General features: G+C 32.7%; 1 protein-coding gene and 1 long non-coding RNA gene across 3 annotated transcripts; both read left to right on the forward strand.

Annotated features, from left to right (window-relative positions):
- LOC8266750 (protein SEMI-ROLLED LEAF 2) lies at positions 1–12,613 on the forward strand. Of its 2 annotated transcripts, none has more exons than XM_002533003.4 (20): positions 1–290; positions 622–790; positions 1,355–1,429; positions 1,796–1,911; positions 2,401–2,515; positions 2,701–2,829; positions 3,968–4,015; positions 4,157–4,335; positions 4,428–4,624; positions 4,724–5,016; positions 5,962–6,111; positions 6,198–6,557; positions 6,651–6,797; positions 7,751–7,826; positions 8,518–8,645; positions 8,773–8,961; positions 9,434–9,574; positions 9,651–9,779; positions 11,522–11,722; positions 12,107–12,613. In XM_002533003.4, exons 2-20 carry the CDS (start codon positions 656–658, stop codon positions 12,263–12,265), a joined length of 2,967 nt encoding a protein of 988 aa, XP_002533049.1. In that variant the 5' UTR covers positions 1–290; positions 622–655; the 3' UTR covers positions 12,266–12,613. The 2 variants fall into 2 exon arrangements, with proteins under 2 accessions (XP_002533049.1, XP_015583218.1); XM_015727732.3 differs by lacking the exon at positions 1–290 and adding an exon at positions 304–416.
- Positions 12,614–15,169: 2,556 nt separating this feature from the next.
- LOC125370821 lies at positions 15,170–20,358 on the forward strand. The gene is made up of 3 exons (XR_007216902.1): positions 15,170–15,830; positions 18,135–18,199; positions 18,997–20,358. It is a non-coding gene; the product is annotated as an uncharacterized LOC125370821 (long non-coding RNA).
- The last annotated feature ends 4,337 nt before the right edge of the window (positions 20,359–24,695 follow it).

A 24,695-nucleotide genomic window follows, 5' to 3' on the forward strand; every position in this document is an offset into this window, starting at 1 on the left:
TCAAGTTGAAGGAAAAAAAAGAAAAAAAGAAAAGACAGCCCTGAGGGAGATGCCAAAAGGCCTCTTCTTTCCCTCATTGGCTTTATTTTCCTTCTTTTTTTTTTTCTTGAATTTTGTTTTTATTAAAAAATCCAGTTCAATTTTCACTTTTTAATTTTTTTTTTTCTCATTTGGCAATCACTTGTATTGTACCCTTCTGTTCTGTTATGATTTCTAGCTTCCTGGCAATTTCCACATCGTGATCACATATCCTAGATTGTGTCTAACTAAAAATTCTCTCATTTCAATTGGTGGGTACCTTTTGTCTTGTTTTCATTTTTTCATAATTTGGCTCCAATTCTTGTTATTCAGTTTTTTCTTTTTGTTTTTGAAGTTTTTTAAGTTCTTGACCATAGAGTTCTGCTGAATCTTTCTGGGTTCGTGACATTCTAATAATTTTGATTCTTGGAATAGCCAAAACTCCATCTGCATTTATTAAAAGGCTACTATTTCTTATTGATATTTTGCATAAACACAGTTCTAGTGTAGTTTTGTGAATTTTAGCTGTATTGACCATTTGGGTCAATGAGATATGAATTATTGATGATTGAAATTTGTTGCTTTCTGGATTGAATTGTGCAGAGAACAGAAGAAAGCTTTTGAATTTGCATAGAAAATGGGGGTTATGTCAAGACGGGTTTTGCCCGTCTGTGGCAGCCTCTGTTTCTTTTGTCCTTCAATGCGAGCGAGGTCAAGACAGCCTGTTAAACGTTACAAGAAGTTCCTTTCTGACATCTTTCCTCGTAATCAGGTAGTGTTTTAATTTTATGTTTCATGTTAATTCACTTGAAATTGTCTTTGTAAGCAATTCTATTGTTTTTAAATTCCTGGGCGAATATTGGAGTGATGTAGCTTCTTTCTTTGTTATTGCTTATGGAGATGATTCCTGCGTTGTTATACTTTGAAAGTTGAAGTGGTTAAGTAGTGTTGATCTAGTGGATTTTTTAATCTATAGAATATCAGCTTCTTGGCGTATATGAACAAATGTTTTGAGTTTTCATTTCATTATTAGTTGTGTAAATTTCACAACCACTGATGCATTGTTTATCTGCAATCACGAATGTTATCATTATCAGCAATCTAGGATAAAACTTGAAGTGAAGTTTAGTGGAATTCTCAGGGTGAATAGATTAGATAATGGTGTCTTGCTTGTGAAAAATGTTTGATGTTTCTGGTTGTCTCTCCTTCAAGGTTCTTGAGGACTTCTGATTCTGAGCGTCCATCCCTCTCCCTTTCACCCAATAGGGATAGAAAGAAAATTATTTTAATGTGAAATTAGAAATTTATGTATGTTTATTTTCTGTGATTATTGCAGGAGGCAGAACCAAACGACAGGAAAATAGGAAAGCTTTGTGATTATGCTTCAAAAAACCCATTACGAATTCCTAAGGTTTGTTTACCATAACTGTAAATGAATATGCATTGACATTACTAAGATTTAAAATTTGGTTTATTATTTTCTTTGATGGATTTGAAGGGGAAACAATAGTTTGAAGTTACCATGAAGATCGTTCCTTTTTCCCCTTGCTATATACCCTTCTCCCAGCACTGCTATCACACCATTCAACAGCTATCTGATTGAGCTATGAACCATTCTTGTCTCATTTTTATTTGCCTGGTCCTAATTGCACTTTTGATAAACTATAACGTCGTGATAAAATTATTTAAATTTCAGTATGAAGCTCTAATAAGTGGTTCAAGTCTATTGGTGAGTTCCAATTGCATGCGCTTTATCTTTTTCCAATTATCTGCACAGATTACAGAGACATTGGAGCAAAGGTTTTTCAAGGAGTTGCGGCATGAGAATTTTGGATCTGTGAGAGTTGTGGTATGCATTTATAGGAAATCGTTATCGTCATGTAGGGAGCAGATGTAAGTTTCACACTTATTGTAATAGATTCAAGTTATCATACTCAAAACGAGATAAATATTCAAAACTAGCTGGAGATGACCTTGTATTTTCATTGTAATGTACCAAGCATGCATTTCAATGCTCAGATTTTTTGCTTTAAGATAATGCTACATTTTTTATGGTGCTCACCCATCCCTTTTCAAAAACCAAAATTTGATGAAAAAAAGAATGAGAAGAAAAGTTAACGATACTTTGTGTAATATGCAACTGGAGGAATGTAGTCTAGACTCTAAGAAGAGAGAATAAAATCTATTGAAAATGTTAGGTAAGTAAATAAGAAAGGAAGATGCATGTATTTAAAAAACTAAAGGATACTATTATGTTATTGATGACTAGACATGAATACATGTCAAAATGAAACTTTATAATGGTATGATGGTGCTTCTATTTTTGTAAATTAAAGCTATTTTTATTGCTGACATTTTCTGGAGCTTGTCATTGGTTTGCAGGCCACTATTTGCCAGTAGTTTATTGGGGATAGTGCGGACTCTTTTGGAAGAAACAAAGCAGGATGAATTGCGGATACTGGCTTGCAATCTTCTTGTCGACTTTATAAACAGTCAGGTTTGTAATGGATAAAGCTTTTGACATAGGCTCGGCCACTTTGCAAAATGGCATACCCAATTAATTGGTCTACAAGAATGATAATACTGATTGGCAGTCTGCATGTACCACAGTTTAGATGATCTGTTTCTTAATATTAATTTTTGCCTTTTCTAAGGAGATGCTAACTTGTTGATCGAAAGTAGACAGATAGCACACACATGTTCAACTTAGAAGGCCTTATTCCTAAGCTCTGCCAATTAGCTCAAGAAGTGGGTGATGGTGAAAGAACTCTACGCTTACATTCAGCAGGACTACAGGCTTTGGCGTCCATGGTATGGTTGCCCAACAAACCCCTCTCTTCTTTTTTTGTTCTTCTTTTCTTCTTTTTCTTATTCTATTCTTTTTATAATATTTTCCCCTAGATTCAGCACTACTAGAAGTACTTTTCTTTATGGTCTGTACTAATTTATTTGCCATAGTTTGATTGTTGAAAGAAATCCAGGTGATATGCTTTAGTTAGCAGTGATTAGTTTGATATTGCCGTCAATAAGAGTTAATTATCTCATTCTTTCTTACCTTTGCATTAATCATGATAATCACGAAGTTTGTAAGTAGCAATCCACTTCTATGAGTTGTTTACTTGAACCAAATTAAGTATAGTTTATGAGTCTACCTAGTGGTTGAAGGATGGTAACTGAACTGGTTCCATTGTTTCTTCTCCTTACTTTTGTTTTCCCAGCTGTTGAATCACCTAGATATTTTTGATTCAATCCTTTCCCTCCTCTTTCTCCTTAGCCTCTGAGACTAAGGGCTTTCAATTCCTAAAGAACATAGAGTTTTACAAAGCCATTTCCCTGAGTTTCTAAGAAATAGCAAATTTTTTGATTTTGTAAGCTGCCATGCACCTTTTTTAAAGATGACGCAGTAAAATGCAATAGAGTGATGGCTGTAATGTGTTGCAATTGCACAAACTGCTTATGGACTTCTTATCAGTGTATATGGTTCATCCTGATGTGGAAACTGGTTTCTAATTGTTTGAGTGCCTTAGCAGTTGATTTTATGTACTAGAGGCCAATGCAGTTTTCTATTCATTTTTGTTATGCATATTAGATCCAATATTACCACCTAATTCTATATACGACCTGAGTTTTCCCAATTGTTAAGATTGCAGTTAGAAACTTAGATCTAATCTGCCTGTAATTTAAATTTGATATGGTTAATTGGATTAGATTTGGACCCTGACTTGACCTTCAGAAGGTAAATTTGTTCTATTCTAACCTTTTTTCACCAACTTTCTCTAAATACTGTATTCCTAGATACAGGTTTATCTGTCATTGCTGTTTCATTTCAATCTTCCTTTTCTTTTATTCTGATTGTCACCGTTATAAGCCAGAAACTTTGTTATATGATCTACTGTATGCTCATCTTTCCCTCTTTATTGATGCCTTCTTAACATTGTGTTATTCGTAGGTGTCTTTCATGGGTGAGCATTCCCACATCTCAATGGAGTTTGACAAGGCAAGCAATGGTCTTCTAGCCTATTACTAATGTCTTTGATAAAGAAATAACAGATATGTTACAGTTAAAGAGCGAAACCATTAGGAAACTTACAGTTGCTGGCTTATGCTAATAACTGAAACTCATTTTGTTTTACAATAGATTATATCAGTCACTTTGGAGAACTATGTAGATTCCCAGACAAACCAAGAAGATCCCAAGGGAGATCAATGGGTCCAGGGAGTGCTTAATGCAGAAGACAAGGATTCATCTTTCCCAGATATTAGTAAGAAGGTTTCCTTGCCAGGACACACTACCAAACCCGATTTGGACCCCTCAATGTAAGGATTCATTTTATTGAGTCCATAACAGTTAAGTTGAGTAGAAATAATTTTTGTTAAATTTGCATCTTCCTTTTTTGCCACTGAAACAGGGATACTTCCAGAAATCCATCTTACTGGTCTAGGGTCTGCTTACTTAACATGGCCAGACTGGCAAAGGAAGCTACTACAGTACGGCGTGTGCTTGAACCTCTGTTCCTTAACTTTGATGCCAATAATCATTGGCCTCTAGAAAAAGGAGTCGCCTACCCTGTTTTAATATATTTGCAGTCACTTTTGGAGGAAGCAGGTTATAGTGGAATCTTGAAGCACTGTATTTTCTAGAAGCATAATGGTTCTAGTATTCGTTTCTTCTTATTTATATTTGATATTTTTGTTTCAACATCAGGAGAGAATTCGCATTTGCTGTTAGCTAACCTGGTCAAGCACTTGGATCATAGAAATGTTGCCAAACAACCTCTTGTACAAATAGATGTTATTAATGTCACCATGCAGCTCGGAAAGAATGCAAAGCAGGAGGTCACAGTTGCAATAATTGGTGCAATATCTGACTTGATTAAACATTTACGAAAATGCCTGCAAAATTTGGCTGAAATGTCCAGTTCTGGAAATTGTACTGATAAACAATATGCTGATCTTCAGTTTGCCCTAGAGAAATGCATCTTACAGCTCTCCAATAAGGTTTGTATTGGTTCTCTTCTTTTTATTTTCTCTTTTTCTTTATTTTTTTCCTTTTTTGTGTGGCCATGTCTTGAAGTTCACCTTAAGTTCGTAGCACTTTCCATCTCATTTATGGAATTTGATGACCACTACATATTTATAAAACCAGTGTTTGTCATGGCTTAATTTTATCACGCACATTGTGGTTTCTGAAACTGCCAATCATGCTAACAGTTACAATTCAGATCCTTTATATCCATAATGCTGCTTGTAAGCTATTTACTTCTTCTATTTCTGTATCTCATATATTCTACTTTATTTCATCCATATGCACACCTAAAAGAGATGTGTACTTCAATATGATTCGAATGTAAGAAAAAGAAAATGAGAAAAAGAATTGAAGGTGCCTGTGTTAGTGTATGTGATACCCATACTTGAGTCTTTGCAACATTGTTTTTTTTTTAGACCACATTATGGAATCATGTTTGATACTTTAACAATTGCCAACTTGTACTCTTTGCTTATACCACGGAAATTTGATGAGGAATATCCAATTTCATCATCATAATGTACTAAGACTTTCTTCTTGGACAACTACTGACAACTGAACTATATTTGTTATTTCTTTTCAAAGGTTTAATTTAGAGCTCCATATAGTTAATTTTATGTTTAGGTCATCTTAAGTTTGTTTTAAAATATTTTCTTTTGCGGTATGAAATTCACCCTTAAATGCAACTCTATTTGCCTATATCTAATGTTCAAGGACAATACCGACCCTTGATTATTTAGAATTGCGGTTATCGTCACTTCACTGTGCATATTGTACTGTAAAGATAAAGAAATGGCTATAAATTGGGTTCTAGTAAATACGGTTCATAAGCGAATGTCTTTTTTGGTCGCCATTACATATGTTCCATTTTATGTCAGGTATATAATTACTTTACACAATGCAATTGTGATTAATAGGTGGGAGATGTGGGGCCTGTACTTGATAAAATGGCTGTGTTCTTGGAGAACATTCCAGCTACTACTATTGGAGCTAGAACCACAATGTCTGCCATTTGTCAGACAGCAAGGATTATCGCTTCCATCCCTAGTGCATCATATCAGAAGAAGGCAAGTAGGCCAGCTTTTACTGTATTGCTTCCTGTTCGGATCTTGTTAAACATCTATGATTTGATGTGACATTTGTAAATTTTCAGGCTTTTCCTGATGCTCTATTCCATCAGTTGCTCATAGCAATGGTCCATCCAGATCATGAGACGAGAGTTGGAGCTCACAACGTATTATCCGTTGTGCTTATGCCATCCTTGCTTTCTCTTTGGTCAGACCAGAATAGTAAAACATCAGAAGCTTTTTCTGAATTTTTTGGTTCATGGCGGAAGTCAAGGGGTAAGAGTTTCTCCTTTCAGGAAGAAAGCAAGGATAAGGCAGACTCCACGCATGAAGGGTCAAGAGATGAAAACAGTCGGATATTGGATGTGGGTGCAAAAAGATTTAGACAACATGACTCTAATGGTCACTCAAATATCCTTAAGGATGCTACTACAGATGGAAGAAGTGTAAGAACCCCTACTTAGATTTATCTTTTGACTAGGATTTCTTTGTTTTAAATCTTATTTGATTGTCTGATGTGATTAAATTATCATCTGCAGCAAACTTATATCCGATTAAGTAGTCATCAAGTCAGTCTCCTGCTTTCATCAATATGGGTCCAGGCAACATCTGCAGAGAATAAGCCTGCAAATTTTGAGGCCATGGCCCACACTTATAACATTGCTTTGCTGTTTACTCGATCTAAGGTAAGTCATCCTCACAGCAGTGTTGATGTGGCCTGCATACACTTCAGTTCTCTTGCCTTCTATCTAATGTTTTGATCGATGGCAATTTTTGGGCGGTGGTTTCTATAACTCACTATTGTACTTCATGCAAGCAAGATTTTGGTGCTTGTCCATCAATAAACTTTGTATCATCTTAGTCATGACTCTTAAATCATAAGAAGGCATTTTATGTATGCAACTCTGAGGATTACTAGACAACTGCATGAAAAGAAGTTATTTTTAAAATTAGATGATTTGCCGCTAAGGATTCAGCAAGTCAGTTGCTTCTCCATTGTGACTGGGTGAGAACCCTGGGGAATAATTTGGTAGATGCAAAGAATTTAGAAATGGAGCTAAGCTTCTTTGTAGATCTTGAACGAAAGAGTTGAGTTGTCATGTAGTTAGTCCTTTTTTGATAACTAGGAAAGTGAGAAATTCCAAGGCGTATGAGTATAAAAATTCACCCTTGAGTATTTCTGAGAAAATTTTCAGGGAATTTGAGTATTAAGAAACACCTTTGAGTGTGAGTCTCAGAAAAATGAGATACCGTACGATTTTTATGTAGTAAACCTTTTGAACCTTGTTCTTTGTTGGCAGTTCTATAAGTATGACATTCTGTATTCTAAGTTTATGCAGGTGATACCACCTATTTATATGTGTTTAATATCTTTTATCTGAGAATGAAAGTTAGTAATGATCCATGGGATATTATGTACATAAAGTTTGTTATCTGATGGTAGCCTTAACCTTGAGGATGACAATCGCAGAGAAGTTTCTGTGCAGACAGAGTTTTAAATGTCATGCTACTTTGTGCGAATCTTTTTGGCATGCCTTAGTTAATATAAGAATTTGATGTGTTGGTCAAATGCCACGCCATTTTCATTCATATCTTCTCAGCCATTCTGAATTGTGTTGAATAACTTTGCTGATGACAGACTTCCAATCACATGGCTCTAGTTCGGTGTTTTCAGCTGGCATTCTCTCTTAGGAGCATCTCTATCGATCAAGATAGTAAGTTGGATATGTTAGTAAATAGTATTTGTTTAATATTAAGCCAAAGATAACGTTTGTTTAGAAATAAAATGGGTGATCATTAGGCAGGTCTACAGATGATTACATTCATGAGATCTGAAATTCAACTGAAACACTCCCACTTACACAAGTGTGCAAACAGATATAGTAATACTTCTCTAAATTGATACCCCAATAACTAATATCCTCTTATTTTCCTTGCATTTAATTTTAAGTTGAAGATATGTACCATCACTGTATTTGATCTTTTGACTGGAGATATAAACCAAGCTCATCATAACATACCTAAGACTAAATATTTAGGACTAAATTAGCATGAAGAAATGTGTCTAACTACCTAGAAGTATGCAGTGAGATTATATATATGAATTTTTTTTTAGTAGTTCTACAAATTAATAACCTCTGCTATTAAGTAAACTATTATTCAAGGGGTCATATTAATTTAGAGAGGTATTACTGTACTTTTTATATTTGTTATCCCTTCTATCTACATTCCTAAATCTATCATGTTTGCTCCTTAAGTTTGCTTCTTAAGTTTGCTCCCAAGACCTCCTTTTTCATGTTTTAAATCTTTGTGATTCATGTATTGGAAAAAGGTTTTCTGGGTGACAGTCAGAGTAGTTAATTGTTAAAATAGTTCTGATTTATGTATCTTGTATGCACATTGAAGGAGGTCTACAACCGTCTCATAGAAGGTCTCTCTTCACCTTGGCTTCGTACATGCTTATTTTCTCAGCAAAGGCAGGGAATCTTCCTGAGCTAATTCCTATGATCAAAGCATCTCTGACAGAAGAAACAGTTAAGTTCTCTTTCCATTCTCTTTAAGATAACAAATAAGTTTAATTTATTGTATCTGTCTACGTCTAATGTCTGTTTTTTTCTAATTTTCTTCTAATGTTTATGCATCAAATTATACTTTTGACAGGCTGATCCTTATCTTGAGTCTGTGGGCGACATCAGGCTTGCAGAATCTGATAGAGGGAAGATGGTATATGGATCAGAGGAAGATGATATTGCTGCATCAAAATCTCTCTCAGCAATAGAATTGGATGATCATCAATTGAAGGAAACTGTGATATCTCAATTAATGACAAAATTTACAAAACTGACAGAGGTGACTTTCAGATTTATACTTATGCAATTTATAGGAAGATAAAACATGCATCCATTTGTCCAGTGGGTTCTCAAAGGCCAAATCATATATTAACTAGTGGATATAGTTTCATAGTGGTTAATGATTACTCTCAGCAAATCTCTGACATGCAAAGACAGTGATTGTTAATGAAGTGCACACTTACTTACATGGAGGTACTGAGAGAAAAGGAAAGGATGCATATTTTAGGAATTTATGAGTGAGGCTGATTCTTACATTATTGATTCAATGCAATGCTGCCATTGGATTAACTCAGAAGAAACCTGGATTATTTCAATCATACATGTGCAGCACAATGTTGAATTATGCTTAATTTGGGGTTGGTCTAATGAGAAAACTACTCCACAGGGAATTGTATAGTTAGTTGTTGAGTTTTGATTTTAAAGGGTCTTCTCAAAAGATTTCTAATATATTTATTGATTTGCCCCTCAAGGGTGAGTTATTGGGCATAAAGACGCAAGTTCTTCAGGAATTCTCGCCAGATGATGCATACCCATTGGGAGCTCCCTTGTTTATGGACACGCCGAGGCCAAGTTCTCCTCTTGCCCAAATGGAGTTTCAGGCTTTTGAAGAGGTAACATCAATAAGGTAGTTTCCAATGCTAGGTAACATGGCAGTAACAGAGTTTTCTTGTTGTGGTTTACTTTCAGATCATGCCTGCAGCTTCCTTGACAGATGATGAAACCATCATTGAAGCTAATGGGAGTCAGTCAGCTCGCAAAACATCGCTTTCTGTCAATACACTAGACATTTTAAGTGTCAATGATCTTTTGGAATCAGTAAGATAATCGCTGCTTTTCTTTTAATATTAGAGTGACAATGATAACATCTATCTTGCTTACAATATGTCCAACTTTTAGTTTTATCAATTTGGGCTAGATATTAGTTTTATGGTACAATCATATTTTCCACTGGACTTCCAACCATAAATATTATTAGCTTGCTGATATCATCATTAGTCAAGAGTTATGAGCCCATATTGTGTTTAAGAAAAGCGAATGTGGCATTTATTTTAACCTCTGGGTTTTATATGATGGCTGCGGTGTCCTATTTGGAGTGGCCCCTCTTCTTTGGCACCCTTACATTCTCTTGGAGGTTAAGTTCATGCCACATCTGCTCAATATGGATAACACAACTCCTCTTTACCATCCACATCAACAAGTTAATAGTAAATTTGGACAATATATACTTGCATTATTAACCAAGATTTGTGGCCTAAATTTAAAATTAAATAAAAAAATCAGATATCATAAACAGCACTAAAATTTGGGATGTTTAGGTCTTTATCTTACATCTAACTGCTTAACAGATACAATTTGCTTTCCTTGACTTCAGTTCTTCCCTGTCATGCCAATTGTTAGGGGTGGGCATGGCCAGGTCATAGTAATATATTAGGGCTCTAGGCTGGTCCTGGATTCAGACTCAAGGGGGACAGCCTGAGCCCAACACTACTAAGAAATTTATTTCATTGAAAAGTCTTTATATCTATTGTCATCTTTAAAATTCTATTAAAAAAATATTAAATTATGTGTTATTCTATTTGTCAAAATTATACAAGATTCTTTTATTTTGTCTGGTAACGTAATTTATAGTATATAAGTATTTCTATTCATATTGGGCTCAGGCCAGCTGGCCATGCTCACCTGTATCTGCTATATCTTCTTTTGCTTTTTGTTGGTTAGGGATTAGGGTAGTAATTGAGCCAAGTCGAGTCAATATAGTGTCTGTTTGTCAGGCTTAGAATCGACTCAACTTAAAAAAATTGAGGCCCGAAACTTGACTTGACTTTAGCAGATGTTAACGATTCTCAAGCTTGGCTCAATTCAACTTGATTATCAATATATATTCAATTAAAAAGATACAAATCACCTAATTAAGGTTCAAATATGTCTGTGTAATCTCATGGTTAGATAACATGTTGCCCATGTAGTTACTAAAGTTGATGGACTTGCATACCTGGTAATGATATGGCAGATTAGCAAGCCTTTTCTTTTTCCTTATGAATTATTCCAGGCTGGGACTCGGATGACCATTTACCCACAATACTTGCAATTGCAGAAAATAAAAGTTCTGCACTACAAAAAGAAGTGAATTTAATTGGTTTACCTTCAGATAAAAATTGCAATTCCTCTGAGTGTTATTATCCATCAAGCAGTACAAATTTAAAACGCCAGAAATATTAAGGAATATTTAGTTCAATTGTAATTCATGAGTTATCTGTCGTTTAGATCCTAATTCAAGAGCCCAAAAAGTATTACTGGAGTTCAAATATCATTTATAAGATTTAGCCATAAAAGGAGACAAAGGCAGGCTAATATTGCAAGATAGAACAAGGTATTCATAATAGACAATTATTCGTTTTATCTGTTTCCAGTTGCCAGTGTCAGATTATCAACCTTTGCTCGAATCTTGTTGGTTTTTATATTATACATCAATAATATCTTTTATTGTTTTCTTCTTCTTGATTCCTACCTGTCTGTTTCAAACTTGCAAATTATTTGGGTTTTTGTAATAACTGCAGGTCTTGGAAACTGCACGACAAGTTGCAAGCTCCCAGGTTTCCTCCACACCTGTACCTTATGATCAAATGATGTCTCAGTGTGAAGCTCTTGTCACAGGCAAGCAACAGAAGATGTCAATGCTTCATAGCTTTAAAACTCAGCATGATGCCAAGGTTTTCCCCACGGAAGTTGAAAAAAGAGGCACCTCAGCATTTAACGAGGTGAGTTTATTTACTAAATGAACATATTGATATGATGAAATATTTTTCCTCGAGTTTCTGCTTCTCCAAGCACCCAAATATGACAGGCAAATGGCATGTTTAGGTCTCCAGGTAATAAATTATAGTGCTTGTCGGCATCATCGATAACTTGAAGTTGATATGTTGGAACATTTTTTTCCTTCACTTTGGTAGTTCAACTGATATCATTTCAGCAGCCACTCCTACAACCTGATAAAAGATTACATGTCAATCCCATGATCTTTATTAAAAAGTGAACAGAAAGCTTTTTGAATTATCTTGCATCACAACATATCGTATCAAGAATTCAATGATTATATGTTTGTGTATACTTGATGACATGGCATTGTTTGGCCTTTGTTCCAGATAGTGGAGCATTCACCAAGTGAATTGAAGCTAAATAATAACGATCAAACTAAGGCATCGGACCAGCTTGCCCTCTGCTCAGTCGAGTATGGACCAAGTTCTTTCAAATTACCACCTTCAAGCCCCTATGACAAATTCCTGAAAGCAGCTGGATGTTAAAGATTCACCAATGTCTTTTTGTGTCTATATCGTGTTCATCTTTTTCTTTTTTCTTTCCTTTCTTCGAGTTTATTGTCCACCATTTTGGCCTATATTCTTTGTCAGACCTTTTTTCTCCATTTATTTATTTAGCATTAATCGTAAATTCGTGTTAAGTTTAATTAGATGGCTCTGCTCTGCTCTGCGGCCCCAAATGTATGGATGGGAGGGAAGGAGAGAAGTGGTATTACTTGGAAGACATGTCATAGTGGCACATTGTTTTGAACATTATAGGAAATTTTTATTTGTTAATCACGTTGATTAATAGATGTTTATATGAATATAAACACCTGCTGATTTGTACTCAAAGGACATCAGAATATTTACTGGGTTTGCTATATACGTTAATAGATGTTTGTACCAGTAGGCTTCAAATCTGATTGGCCAGGCATGTGTTCTTTTATCTGGCCAAGCATGTATTAAAATATTCCTGCAAATGCTGTGAATTTGATGGCTTTTGCTGGGGGAAAACAAGGTGTTTTTGGTATAATCAAGAGCTTTCAACACTTTATGATTAGATACTAACAGGAATTTACTGATGTTAAGTAAATGCTGATAAGCAAATATAGTTTTACAATTTAGAGAAAATATAGCCTAATGTCATTCAAATTAAAAGAAAGAAAAAGAAAGACTACTGGGAGTCTTCTTGATCCAACATTAAGGTGTTTCTTTTATTACAGAAACTCCTTGAATTGTAAATATAGTAACAATAAATATTTCTTTCTTTACTTTTCAAAAAGGATTTTGTCGTGGTATCACTGCTTGATATAAGTTTAATATAGTATAAGTTGAAAATTGATGATATAAATTTAAGAAATAAAGTGCAATTTGGCCACTAATTTTGTCACACAGGCTTAATTTAGTTATTTTTTAAATTTATGGACTTTTTAACTCAAATCTATGTATATTTGGTTCAAATTAATTTTGTTTTGAAAAGAATGAGCTCTCCTGAAAATAAAAAAAATAAAAAATTATAATTTTTTAAAAATATTTTATAATTTTAGTGACATTAATATAATTAAACAATAAGTAGCTATTACCACTATAATTCTTGTTGAAATCGTTTTTACTTTTACTGTCGTCGATACGGCTGTTATTATAATTGTCTCTTTCACTATCCTTATTAGGAAAAAACAATAAGAACGCTGTAGTAATATTTATTTTTTATTAATTTTTTAAATATCAATATATATTTTTTATATAATAAATTAATATTTTTTATTTTTCATTCTATCCACTCTCTTTTTAGGGGGTGTAACTCACTCTCTTATTTTTATAAAAAATAGAGCTAATTTGAGCTAAATATATAAGAGTTTGGATTAAAATGTCTAAAAATTTAGAAAATTGCTAAACTGGACTCTATTCCTAAATTTAATATAATATAATATAAATTTTGAATTTTAATTTAATTTTTTTTAAATCAAGCTAAATAGATTTTAGAGGTACTAAAATAAAAAAAATATATACAGAATATTGAAATTTAGAAATAATTAAATAAGGATTCACTTAAACAAAATCCTTCTTTTTCTTTTTTTTTTCTAAAAAAAAAAAAAAAAAATCTTTTATATGCATATCTAAATTCATCATTCAATAAATTTAATAATAAAATAATTAATAAATTGAAATAATAGACCCATTTTATAGGTCAAAATAAAGCATTATAATATCTGAATTTAATTCAATATTCTTTAAAGGATTTTTTGTTTAATGGAGAAATTATAGATGAAACTTTTTCATTTGTGAAAAAAGACTTATTGTTTGTTAAAATGCACAATTGTGGGTAATAATAATGTCTTTTATGTAGTGGCCATCCAGAAAACATTTCTTACAGATTTTAAGAGAATCATACTTCAAAAGGTACCATTAAAATGAGAGTATGCAAATCATTCAAAGAAATTATGAAATATTTATACACAAAAATTATGAAATCTTATAAAAAAATTAAAGGGTTAAAATATTTATTTTAATAAAAATTTCAAAAAGACAATGTTAATGTGATCTTTTATCTTACGTTTTCAGTATGCGTATGCTATCAAATTTTTCGGCTGAAATATTTCTATATCATTTCAATAAGAGATAATTTTATATATAATTTACATTTATAATGTAAATTTTTTAAATTTAGTAATTACAAATAAATATCTTCAAAAAATATAAGTTCGGTAGTAATTACTAAAGTTATTGGTAATTATTAAGACTTTAAAAGTATTAATAGAAGTAATTAGCAATTGGCCTAAATAGGAATTTAAATAGAAATATGTAATAATTTTAATAATTATCTTAAAATTCATATTTTAAACATATAAAGATATAATAATTAATATAATAAAATAGCAATTATTAGCTTATACTAAATGATTCAATTAACTTTAGTGAATATGATAATAATAAAGTAAAGTAAGTATTTATTAAAAAATGTTAATTAGAGCTATTACATTTAAATTCTTTACATTATAAAATAAAAATATAAAATGTTAAATAAAACTTCTTAAAGGAGAAATTAACATACAAGGGCATTAAATATAATGAAAGAAAGTATTAATTAGTAAGTGTCAAGGAAAAAATAATAATTATCCTTTTAACTTTTTTTGGAAAGGATTATCCTTTTAACCTTTAATTCAGTCAATTTGAGGATATTCTTTTCCTCTAATTTTAATATAACAGCAAAGTAATGAAAAATAACAAAAAGTAATATAAAAATAAGACTAACTTGGATAGTACAGAAAATATTAAGGAGCAAATTGTAATTATTCCTAGCGTTTGAAGATCTCAACGGTAACTTTAGAATTTAAAAACTACATAAAAGAGGAATCCAACGTTAACATTCTCTACGGTAACACAGAGTTTAGATTTCTTCTTCTTTTCTTCTGATTTCTGACTTTTTTTCTTCTTTTAAGATTCTCCTCCTTCTTGTTCCTCTCCTGAATTCCGGTTCTGATTTTCTACTTTTTCTTCTTCTGAATTCTTGTTCTGATTCCGATTCTTCTTGTTCTGAATTTTTTTTTCTGATGCCAATTCCTCTTCTTCTGATTGTATAGTTTTCTCCATTTCCCAAAAAAGTTCAAAAATTCATTTATTGAGAACGAGGCGATTGGGCATTTTCTATCAGAATTATACAGACTTGTTCTCGGTTTTTCTCTAATTTTTTACAGATTCTTTTGAGCGAGAAAACATAATTACTTTGGACCAAGAGCAAAGATGTTTGGAGATTGAGATTCTCCGATTGGTTTAATGGTTTGTGACTCAGATCTATGGATAATCCCATCCGTGTTTTCTTAGATTATATTTGCTGGTACTAATAATCTCTTTTTCTTTGATTGATGAGACAGTAAAGATGCCTGTGGAAGATTAGATTCTTGGGTGTTCTTATATCACTTGAAAAGGGTCAAAGATTATATAAATCTCATGCAAATAATGGTAAAACAAGCTTTTTCAAATAGTTATCAATGGTAAAGAATCTGTTTGGCACCTGAGATTGAAAATTAATGGCACTGAGATTATTAGTCATTTGGGGATTCCTATGCCGGTACTCATAATTCTGCTTTGATTGCCTTCTTATACTTTTATTTATTTTTAAATATACAATTTTCTTTTCGTATACATACTTGTGACTGTGCATGATTTGTTTACGGTAAAAACCAAGATCGAGAATGGTTCTTTGGCACCAAAGTAATTGATATTACAAATCTGAGTTTCAGGTTTTTGAAAAAGAAAACTTGAATTATGGTTTTTTTTTTTTTTTTGAGAAAAGAACTTGAATTATGTTGGATTATTATACTATGAAGTAATTTAAACGTTTAACAAAGAATACAATTAGGAGATTGATTGTATGACGTTTGAAGTCTGTTTGATGTGCCTTTTTTTTCTTTTTCTGAAGAAGTTTGATGTATCCTATTTGCTTTATTTGGGGCGTTGTTTGGGGCAATATTATTTTATTGAGATATATATAGTGTGAACTTCTTGTTGCTAATATTATAAAATATACTAATATGATAGTAGCTTTTAATTATTAAATTTTATTTTTTTAAGAAAATATTAAATATTTACATCAGAAATCACAATTAAAATAAAAGTTCAAAATTTAATATAAAAAGATAAGGAAAATTATTTTTTATTAAACCAAGAATGTTTAACTATTAGAAAAAAAATTGCTAAAAAAAATTATTAGATAAAAATTTAATTTCAATATATGACTTTATGGGAATATTTATTTATAAAATGTCTAAAAATAAAAGGTGTTTAGGTATTATCTTTCATATAACTCCCAATTTATTTTTCGCACACATAAATTCTTATAAATTTAAAGTTTTATTTTCAATTATTTAAACAACAATAAAATCTTAATGAATTTCTCATAACTTTAATTCTATCAATTATTTTTTCTATTAAAAGAATAAACCGTAATGAAAAATTGAATGGCTATTTTTTCTATTCAGATGTAGGATTTGATGCTTTTTGACCAACAATGAAAAGTAATTGATTTTCTAAATTTCTTTGAAAGGTTGGATAAATAACTCAACTATTTAATCAAAATTATTTTTTCTAGCTTAGATTCATAACTTTAGGCATTGATGTGCAGTTTTCCTTCAAAGGTATATAATTTTGTGTAGCACAAATGTCAAGCAGCTCTAAGATAAAAGGTCATGGTCTAAATCTATTTAGGTGAAGCTACAATGTAGTCGTAATTTTAGGACAGGAGTCTAAAGTCTCAAATAAGGTCGTAGAAATGGATAGAGTTAGCTATGTTTACAAGATCTCAAAGTCTAGGATCTATAGGGGTATCTGGTGGAAGGTGTAGTAGGAGACACATAAGGTGTAATAAGGGTCCAAGTCGAGTAAGGTTTAGGTCTATTTAGACCCTTAAGAGTCTAAAATCTCGAATAAAGTTTAAGGTCTCAGGGAAAGGATAGAGTCGGCTATGCCATCCTTGGTAGGGTCTATGATTACTACATAGTTGTAAATTTAGGATAAGAGTCTAAAGTCTGAAATAAGGTCATAGAAATGGATAGAGTTAGCTATATTTACAGTTCTAAGTCTTAAAGTCTAGGATCTATAGAGGTATCTAATGGAAGGTGTAGTAGGATACACGTAAGTCTATTTAGATCCTAAGAGTCTAAAGTCTCGAATAAAGTTTAAGGTCTTAAGGAAATGATAGAGTCGGCTATGCTATCCTTAGTAGGGTGTATGATAACTACTCCATAGTCGTAAGTTTAGAATAGGAGTTTAAAGTCTCAAATAAGGTCGTAAAAACGGGTAGAATTAGCTATGTTTACAGTTCTAGATCTTAAATTCTAGGATCTATAGGGGTATCTAGTGGAAGGTGTAGTAGGATACACGTAGGATGTAATAAGGTTCCAAGTCTAGTAGGGTCTAGGTCTATTTAGACTCTAAGAGTCGGCTATGCCATCCTAGCTTTAAATCGAGTGTTTTTTGATTATATAGAAACTTTGAAGAGTTATCTAAAATTTTTCTTCTTTTAGTTCGATCTGAATCAAACTCTATGTTAGTATAATAAGAGAATATATTTTATTGTTCAGTTTCCATCTTTGGTTTGAGTAAGGTGGATTGTTTTATAGGGATATTTCTCTATACACCTCCAATTGAAACAAAATCAGTTTTAAATTATATTAGACACATAAGATTAGTGATCTGGAAAGTTTTATCATGAAATTTGTTGTATAGAAGTTTTGGTGGATTTTCAAATTCACCCTATTAATTTTTTCATAGTTGGCAGCCACACATATTTAGATAGTTTAGTGATGTTATCATGCTAGATAAAATTCTATTATTTTTAGGTGTTTAAAAATAAGTGAATTATGATCTATTTCAGCTAAGCCAATTTGGAATGAGGGTGACACCCAAGTTAATTCAAGCAAAGGAAAGGGAGCAATAAAGGTAAGTGAATAACTTAATGTTCTATATGAATATAACACAAAATAAATAATTATAATTTATTGTTAAATTGACTGATTAAGGGAAAAATGTATATAATATATTAATAGATATTAATTTTTATTTATGGTAATTTTTAATTATAGTTTTGATGGGTGATTGTTTTCGAAATTAGATTGTATATATGAATGTTGATTGGTGAATTCGGGTGTCCTGTTATAATGCAAACAGTATATTTGATTTAGTCATATATGGAGTTTTATAACTCTAAATGGAGTGCTACTTATTGCTATAGAAAATTTGAAATGTAATTTAGAAATGTTATAGAAATAGAGGAAGCTTGATTTTACTATTTTGATGGTCAATCTAGATCATACTTTCTATTGCTTAATTTTATTGACAGCTTGACCATAGTGGATTGTTTTTTATGTTTATCTTCCTATACACATCCAATTGATGTAAAATCAGTTTCAAATCAATTTAGACTTGTAATATTACTGATCTGGAGAATATGGTTTTGGAATTTCTGTGTGCGATATGGAATTCCCTATAAGATTATAGTAGGCGGTGTGCGTATGGGGATTCATGAAAAAAAAATTATTATTATGGAATTAAATATAATTCATAAGTTCATTGTTGTCCTAGGAAAATACTATGACAATGTTTATATACACATTATAAAGTTATAATTAAATATCAAATGGTTTGATGCTTGATAATACTACATGTTATTTTTCATAGGAAATTATGTTATTCTTTTGCTGAGTTGCAGGTTCACTCCTCTGCATTATTTTTTTCAGGATTAGAAGAATTATAATTAGTCTTGACGAAACATTTGCATCTGTCCCACTAGCATTGTGTCAGGTAGGTCAGCAGGAAGTCGCCCTCAGTTTTTCTTGAACGTGACATGTCTAGTGGATTTTGTTATCATGTATAAAACTAGTGCATTTTATGTGTATATAAGAAAAGAGTACTATTTGATGTTGTGAGCTTTTTGGTGTGTGATTTGTATAACTCATATAAATAGTTTTTATTATACATATTAATTTTGAGTTAAAAGTTAGCAGTTAATGAACATTTTATGTATCAGTCATTTTGCATACAATGTATACCTGACATCCTTTACAGATGTTACATTTAGTGGTATCAGAGCACGGTTTAAAATTTATCGGGATAGAATTGTAAAAGCATTTAAAGGCATGAATGCATATACATGTTAGGGATGCATATGAATGCAAGAATTAAAAATAAGTGTTTGTATTTTTAATAGGATGAGTAGAGAGGGACAATCGAGAATCCTGCTGACCTAAGTGAGTCTGAGTCTGTGTATGGAGTTGAGCATATAAATGCACCACTTGGTGCTCAGGAATTGCCACTAGTAATGCAGCAATTTCTTGAGTCTTTGCAGCAAATAGTGAATCGGGTAGCCACTCAGCTAGTCCAATAACCAATAATGCAACAAATGGCAAAAGTTAGAGAAATAGAGGCTAAAGATAAAACTTACGATAGGCTGAGAAAACAAGGAGCTACAGAATTTGAGGGGATCACTGATTCTGAGATAGCAGAAGAATGGTTACGGGAGACAAACAAGGTGTTGGATAGGCTGGATTGCACACCAGAGCAAAAGTTGAAATATGTTGTATCTTTGTTGAGAAGATTGGCTTTAGATTGGTGGGATCTGATTTTAGGAAGTAAACATAGACCTATGACCTTAACTTGGGATGACTTCCTTAGGGAATTTGCAAATAAGTACACACCACCAATGTATAGAGATCGGAAGAAAATGGGGTTTTTGAGCTTGGAATAGGGATACATGACAATATCAGAATATGAAATGCAATTCTCTCGATTATCAAAATATGCATTAGAAGAAGTGGCTATAGAGGATGCAAAACAAAGACGGTTTGAAAAAGGCTTGAGAATGGATATTCAGAAAAAGATTTCCTTGAAGCCACCAAGTTACAGTACTTTATTAGAGGCTGCATTGAGGGTAGAAGAATGTTTGATTGAGAAAGATGCAATGATAGCTAAGAAAAGAAAGATGATAAATGAATATGATGGTTCAGAAAGGAAAGGAAGAGACATTTCTTTTAGAGGTTCCGGGTATCAAGGGAGTAGATATTATAGGAGAGGGGTTAGCCAACAAAGTATGAGTAAGTCTGCTACAGTGACATCGGTGAGGGCAAGTGGTTCTGAGTAGGTAGAGTAAGAGAGGTGAGGGAGGTGTTTCAGTTAGTCGTGGATATAGTTCACCATGTGCTAGATGTAATAGGTTTCACATGGAGAGTGTTGGGGACTAAGGCAGATACTTTGTTTTTACTGTGGTAAGCCGGGGCATATAGCTAGAGATTGTTGGAGTGAAAATCGAGCTAGTGAAAGTCAAGTTTCAGGACAAGGCAGCATAGGTGAAAATATGACTCATGGAGGAGGAAGAGATAGAGGAATGGGACGAGGAGGAGGTTCTAACATAGTACAGGCTGGACAGATAGGCCAACCTCAACAATCACTGCCCCAAGCTAGAGTGTATGCAATGACAAGACAGGAAGCACCTTTTGCAACTGATATTGTGACTAGTAAAATCTCTATTTATGGTTTTGATGCTTATACGTTAATTGATCCAGGATTAACATGTTCATTCATTTTATATGAATTTGCATTGAAAAACCACAACGATATAGAAACCTTGGGATATAACATTTGTGTATCAATGCCTGCTGGGGGTACTGTAATTGTAGATAAGGTTGTCAAAACTTGTCCTGTAATCATAAATGGGAACACACTGTATGCGGATCTAGTAGTGATAAAAATTAAGGAATTTGATGTTATTTTGGGAATGGATTGGCTATCTAAGAATCATGCTATAGTAGATTGTCACACAAAAGAAGTGATTATTGAGACCTCAGTACAGAGAAAGATAATTTTTGTGGGTGTAAGAAATATTGTTTCAACTTGTTTAATTTCGGCTACTGCTACTTTCCATTTAATCAAAAAGGGTTGTGAAGCTTATTTGGCTAATGTGGTGGATATATCCAAAGTTAGTCTAGGAGTAATGAATATTCCAGTAGTGAAGGGATTTGTAGATGTATTTCCAGAAGAACTACCGGGTTTACCTCCACATCGAGAGACAGACTTTGAAATAGAAACTATACCTGGAGAAGCACCAATATCAATTGCACCATATAGAATGGCACCTCTGGAGTGAAAGAATTAAAGAAGCAGCTGGAAGAATTATTAGAAAAGGGGTTCATTAGACTGAGTACATCACCCTGGGGAGCTCCAATATTGTCTGTAAAGAAAAAGGATGGCAGTTTAAGATTGTGCATTGATTACAGGCAGTTAAATCGTTTTACCATAAAGAACAAATATCCTTTGTCGCAGATTGATGACTTATTAGACTAGTTAAAAGGAGCAACTGTATTCTCCAAGATTGATTTAAGGTTTGGATATTGGCAATTAAGAACTGCAGAGTCACACATACCAAAGACTGCATTTAGAATACGATACGGGCATTATGAATTTATTGTGATGCTATTTGGACTAACAAATGCACCTGCTGCTTTTATGTCTTTAATGAACAAAATATTCCAGAGGTATCTAGATCGTTTTTGTCATTGTGTTTATTGATGATATATTGATTTATTTTGAAACTCGAGAACAACATGAAGAACATTTGAGAATAGTGTTGCAGATTTTGAGAGAAAAGCAGCTTTATGCAAAATTTAATAAATGTAAGTACTGGCTAGAAGAGATTGCATTCTTGGGCCATATTGTTTCCGAAAATGGTGTACAACCTGATTCTTCGAAGATCGCAGCCGTAAACGAGTGGGAATCCTCTAAAAATGTATCAGAGGTACAGAGTTTTCTAGGATTAGCTGGATATTATAGGAGATTTGTTGAAGGATTTTCAATCATTGCTAAACTATTAACAAACTTGCTAAAGAAGAATGTGATATTTAAATGGGATGCTAAATGTGAGAAAAGTTTTAAAGAATTGAAGAAAAGACTCATTTCTGCACCGGTTCTAACCTTACTATCAGGAAGTGGTGGATATGTAATTTTTACAGATGCATCACAACAGGGATTGGGGTGTGTGTTAATGCAAAATGGAAAAGTCATTGCTTATGCTTCTCGACAGTTAAGGAGTCATAAACTGAATTATCCGACTTATGATCTAGAATTGGCAGCAATCGTGCATGCTCTAAAAATTTGAAGGCATTATTTATATAGAGAAACATTTCAGATTTTCACTGTCCATAAAAGTCTGAAAAAGAGTTAAACTTAAGACAAAGAAGGTGGATGGAGTTGTTAAAGGGTTATGATTGTACTATAGATTACCATCCGGGAAAAGACAACAAAGTTGCTGATGCTTTGAGTAGGAAAACCATTGAGAGAAGTGTTGGAATGACTTGTCATATAGTATAGTCATTGGTAGAGCTTAGAACATTGCATGTAGAAATTGCACTTCGGGATGATATACTTCTTGCAAGTATGCATGTCAAGCCTTTATTAGACAGTAAAATTCAAGAAAGGCAGATGGGTGATCCATATTTAAGAAAATTGAAGGATAAAGTGTAACAAGGAATGCATGAACAGTTTGCATTGAGACACGATGGAATGTTGTTGATTAATGGACGTATTTGTGTTCCAAATATAAGGGAATTGAAAGAAGAAATTCTAAATGAAGCCCATTATGCACCCTACGCAATGCATCCGGGAAGCACTAAAATATACAGGGATTTACGATCTTTTTATTGGTGGCCTACAATGAAGAAAGATACAGTTGAATGTGCAGCAAAATGTTTAACATGTCAACAAGTAAAAGCTGAACATCAGGCACCAGCTGGTAAGCTTCATTCATTGTCTATAACAAAGTGAAAATAGGAAAAAATAATGATGGATTTTGTTCTGGGATTGCCTCGAACCTTTAGGAAGCATGGTGCCATATGGGTAATTATTGATCGACTTACGAAATCAGCTCATTTTCTACCTGTGCGACAAAGTGATTCGCTAGACAAATTGGCAGGAATATATGTGTTAGAAATTGTAAGATTACATGGAGTGCCAACATCAATTGTGTCAGATAGAGTTCTGCGGTTTACATATCATTTTTTAGGAAGTTTGCAAAGAGCTTTAGGGACAAAATTACATTTCAGTACAACATTTCACCCCCAGACGGATGGACAATCAGAGAGAACAATTCAAACATTATAAGATATATTAAGAGCTTGTATGCTGGAATTTAAAGGGAATTGGGATGAGCACTTACCATTAATTGAATTTGCTTATAATAACAGTTATCATTCGAGTATTGGTATGGCTCCATATGAAGCTCTATATGGCAGAAGATGTAGAAGTCCTGTTTGTTGGGATATGGATGGGTTATGACAATTAGAAGGTCCTGAACTGATATAAGAAATAGTAGACAAGATTCAAATAGTTAAAAAATGCTTAAAGGCTGCACAGGACAGACAAAAGAGTTATTTAGACAAGCATAGCACATGACAGACAAAAGAGTTATTTAGACAAGCATAGAAGAGAGATGGAGTATGAAGTGGGTGAAAAAATATTTTTGAGAGTGTTACCATTCCTAACCATATAGTACAAGAGTCAGAAATACAGTTAACTGAAGATTTAAGTTATAAAGAAGAACCTATTGGAATTCTTGATAGGCAGATAAAGAAGTTACGTAACAAAGAAATTCCAATAGTAAAGGTTAAGTGGAGTCGACATTCACCAAAAGAAGCTACATGGGAAGTGGAAAAAGACATGAGAGTTCAATACCCTTACTTATTTTCTGAGAATGGTGAGTCTCATTTAATTTCGGGGACGAAATCTTCTAAGGTGGGGAGAAAATGTAATGCCCATCTAATGCATTTGCATTTATTTTTATAACATGCATAACATATAGATATGAGAAATGCATGAGATATGTATGGTATTAATGCTAATGTTAAATAGAAAACGATTATAAATGTTACAATTAAGTCCATAATAAGAATTAGAAAGTTAAAGGATTAAATTGATTAGTGTTAAAAATAAAAGGGTTAATTAAACCTAAAAAAAATTAATATAATAGAAAAGAGGAAGAACAAAGAAAAGGTGGTAGTTCTTCTTCCTTCTTCTTCTTCTTTCTTCTTCTTCTTCAGAAAAAAAAATCTGAATTTTTCAAGTGGAATTTGAAGGTTTAGAATTCATTTTAGATCTTAATCTTCATCTACAAAGGCTTTAGATATTTATTTGGTAAGTAATTTTAATAATTTATTGAATTGAGTTAGGGTTAGAATACATAGAATTCGAGCTCTAAAGATCAAGTTTTTTCCGTCTTATTATTTTGATCATATCTTGAGCTAGGAAGCTTTAAATTAAGTGTTCTTTGATGATATAGAAACTTTGAAGAGTTACCTAAAATTTTTCTTCGTTTTAGCTCGATCTAAATCAGGCTCTATGTTAGTATTATAAGAGAATATATTTTATTGTTCAGTTTCCATCTTTGATTTGA

This window comes from Ricinus communis, chromosome 8 (genome assembly GCF_019578655.1).
Source record: "Ricinus communis isolate WT05 ecotype wild-type chromosome 8, ASM1957865v1, whole genome shotgun sequence".
Lineage (NCBI taxonomy): Eukaryota > Viridiplantae > Streptophyta > Magnoliopsida > Malpighiales > Euphorbiaceae > Ricinus > Ricinus communis.

Excerpts from the sequence above, each read along its gene's own strand:
- LOC8266750 (XM_002533003.4), top strand. The coding sequence starts at position 656 with ATGGGGGTTATGTCAAGACGGGTTTTGCCCGTCTGTGGCAGCCTCTGT. Across the intron at positions 2,516-2,700 it reads TCGACTTTATAAACAGTCAG|ACAGATAGCACACACATGTT; the intron begins GTTTGTAATGGA and ends GATCGAAAGTAG. Across the intron at positions 6,798-7,750 it reads TGCTGTTTACTCGATCTAAG|ACTTCCAATCACATGGCTCT; the intron begins GTAAGTCATCCT and ends TGCTGATGACAG.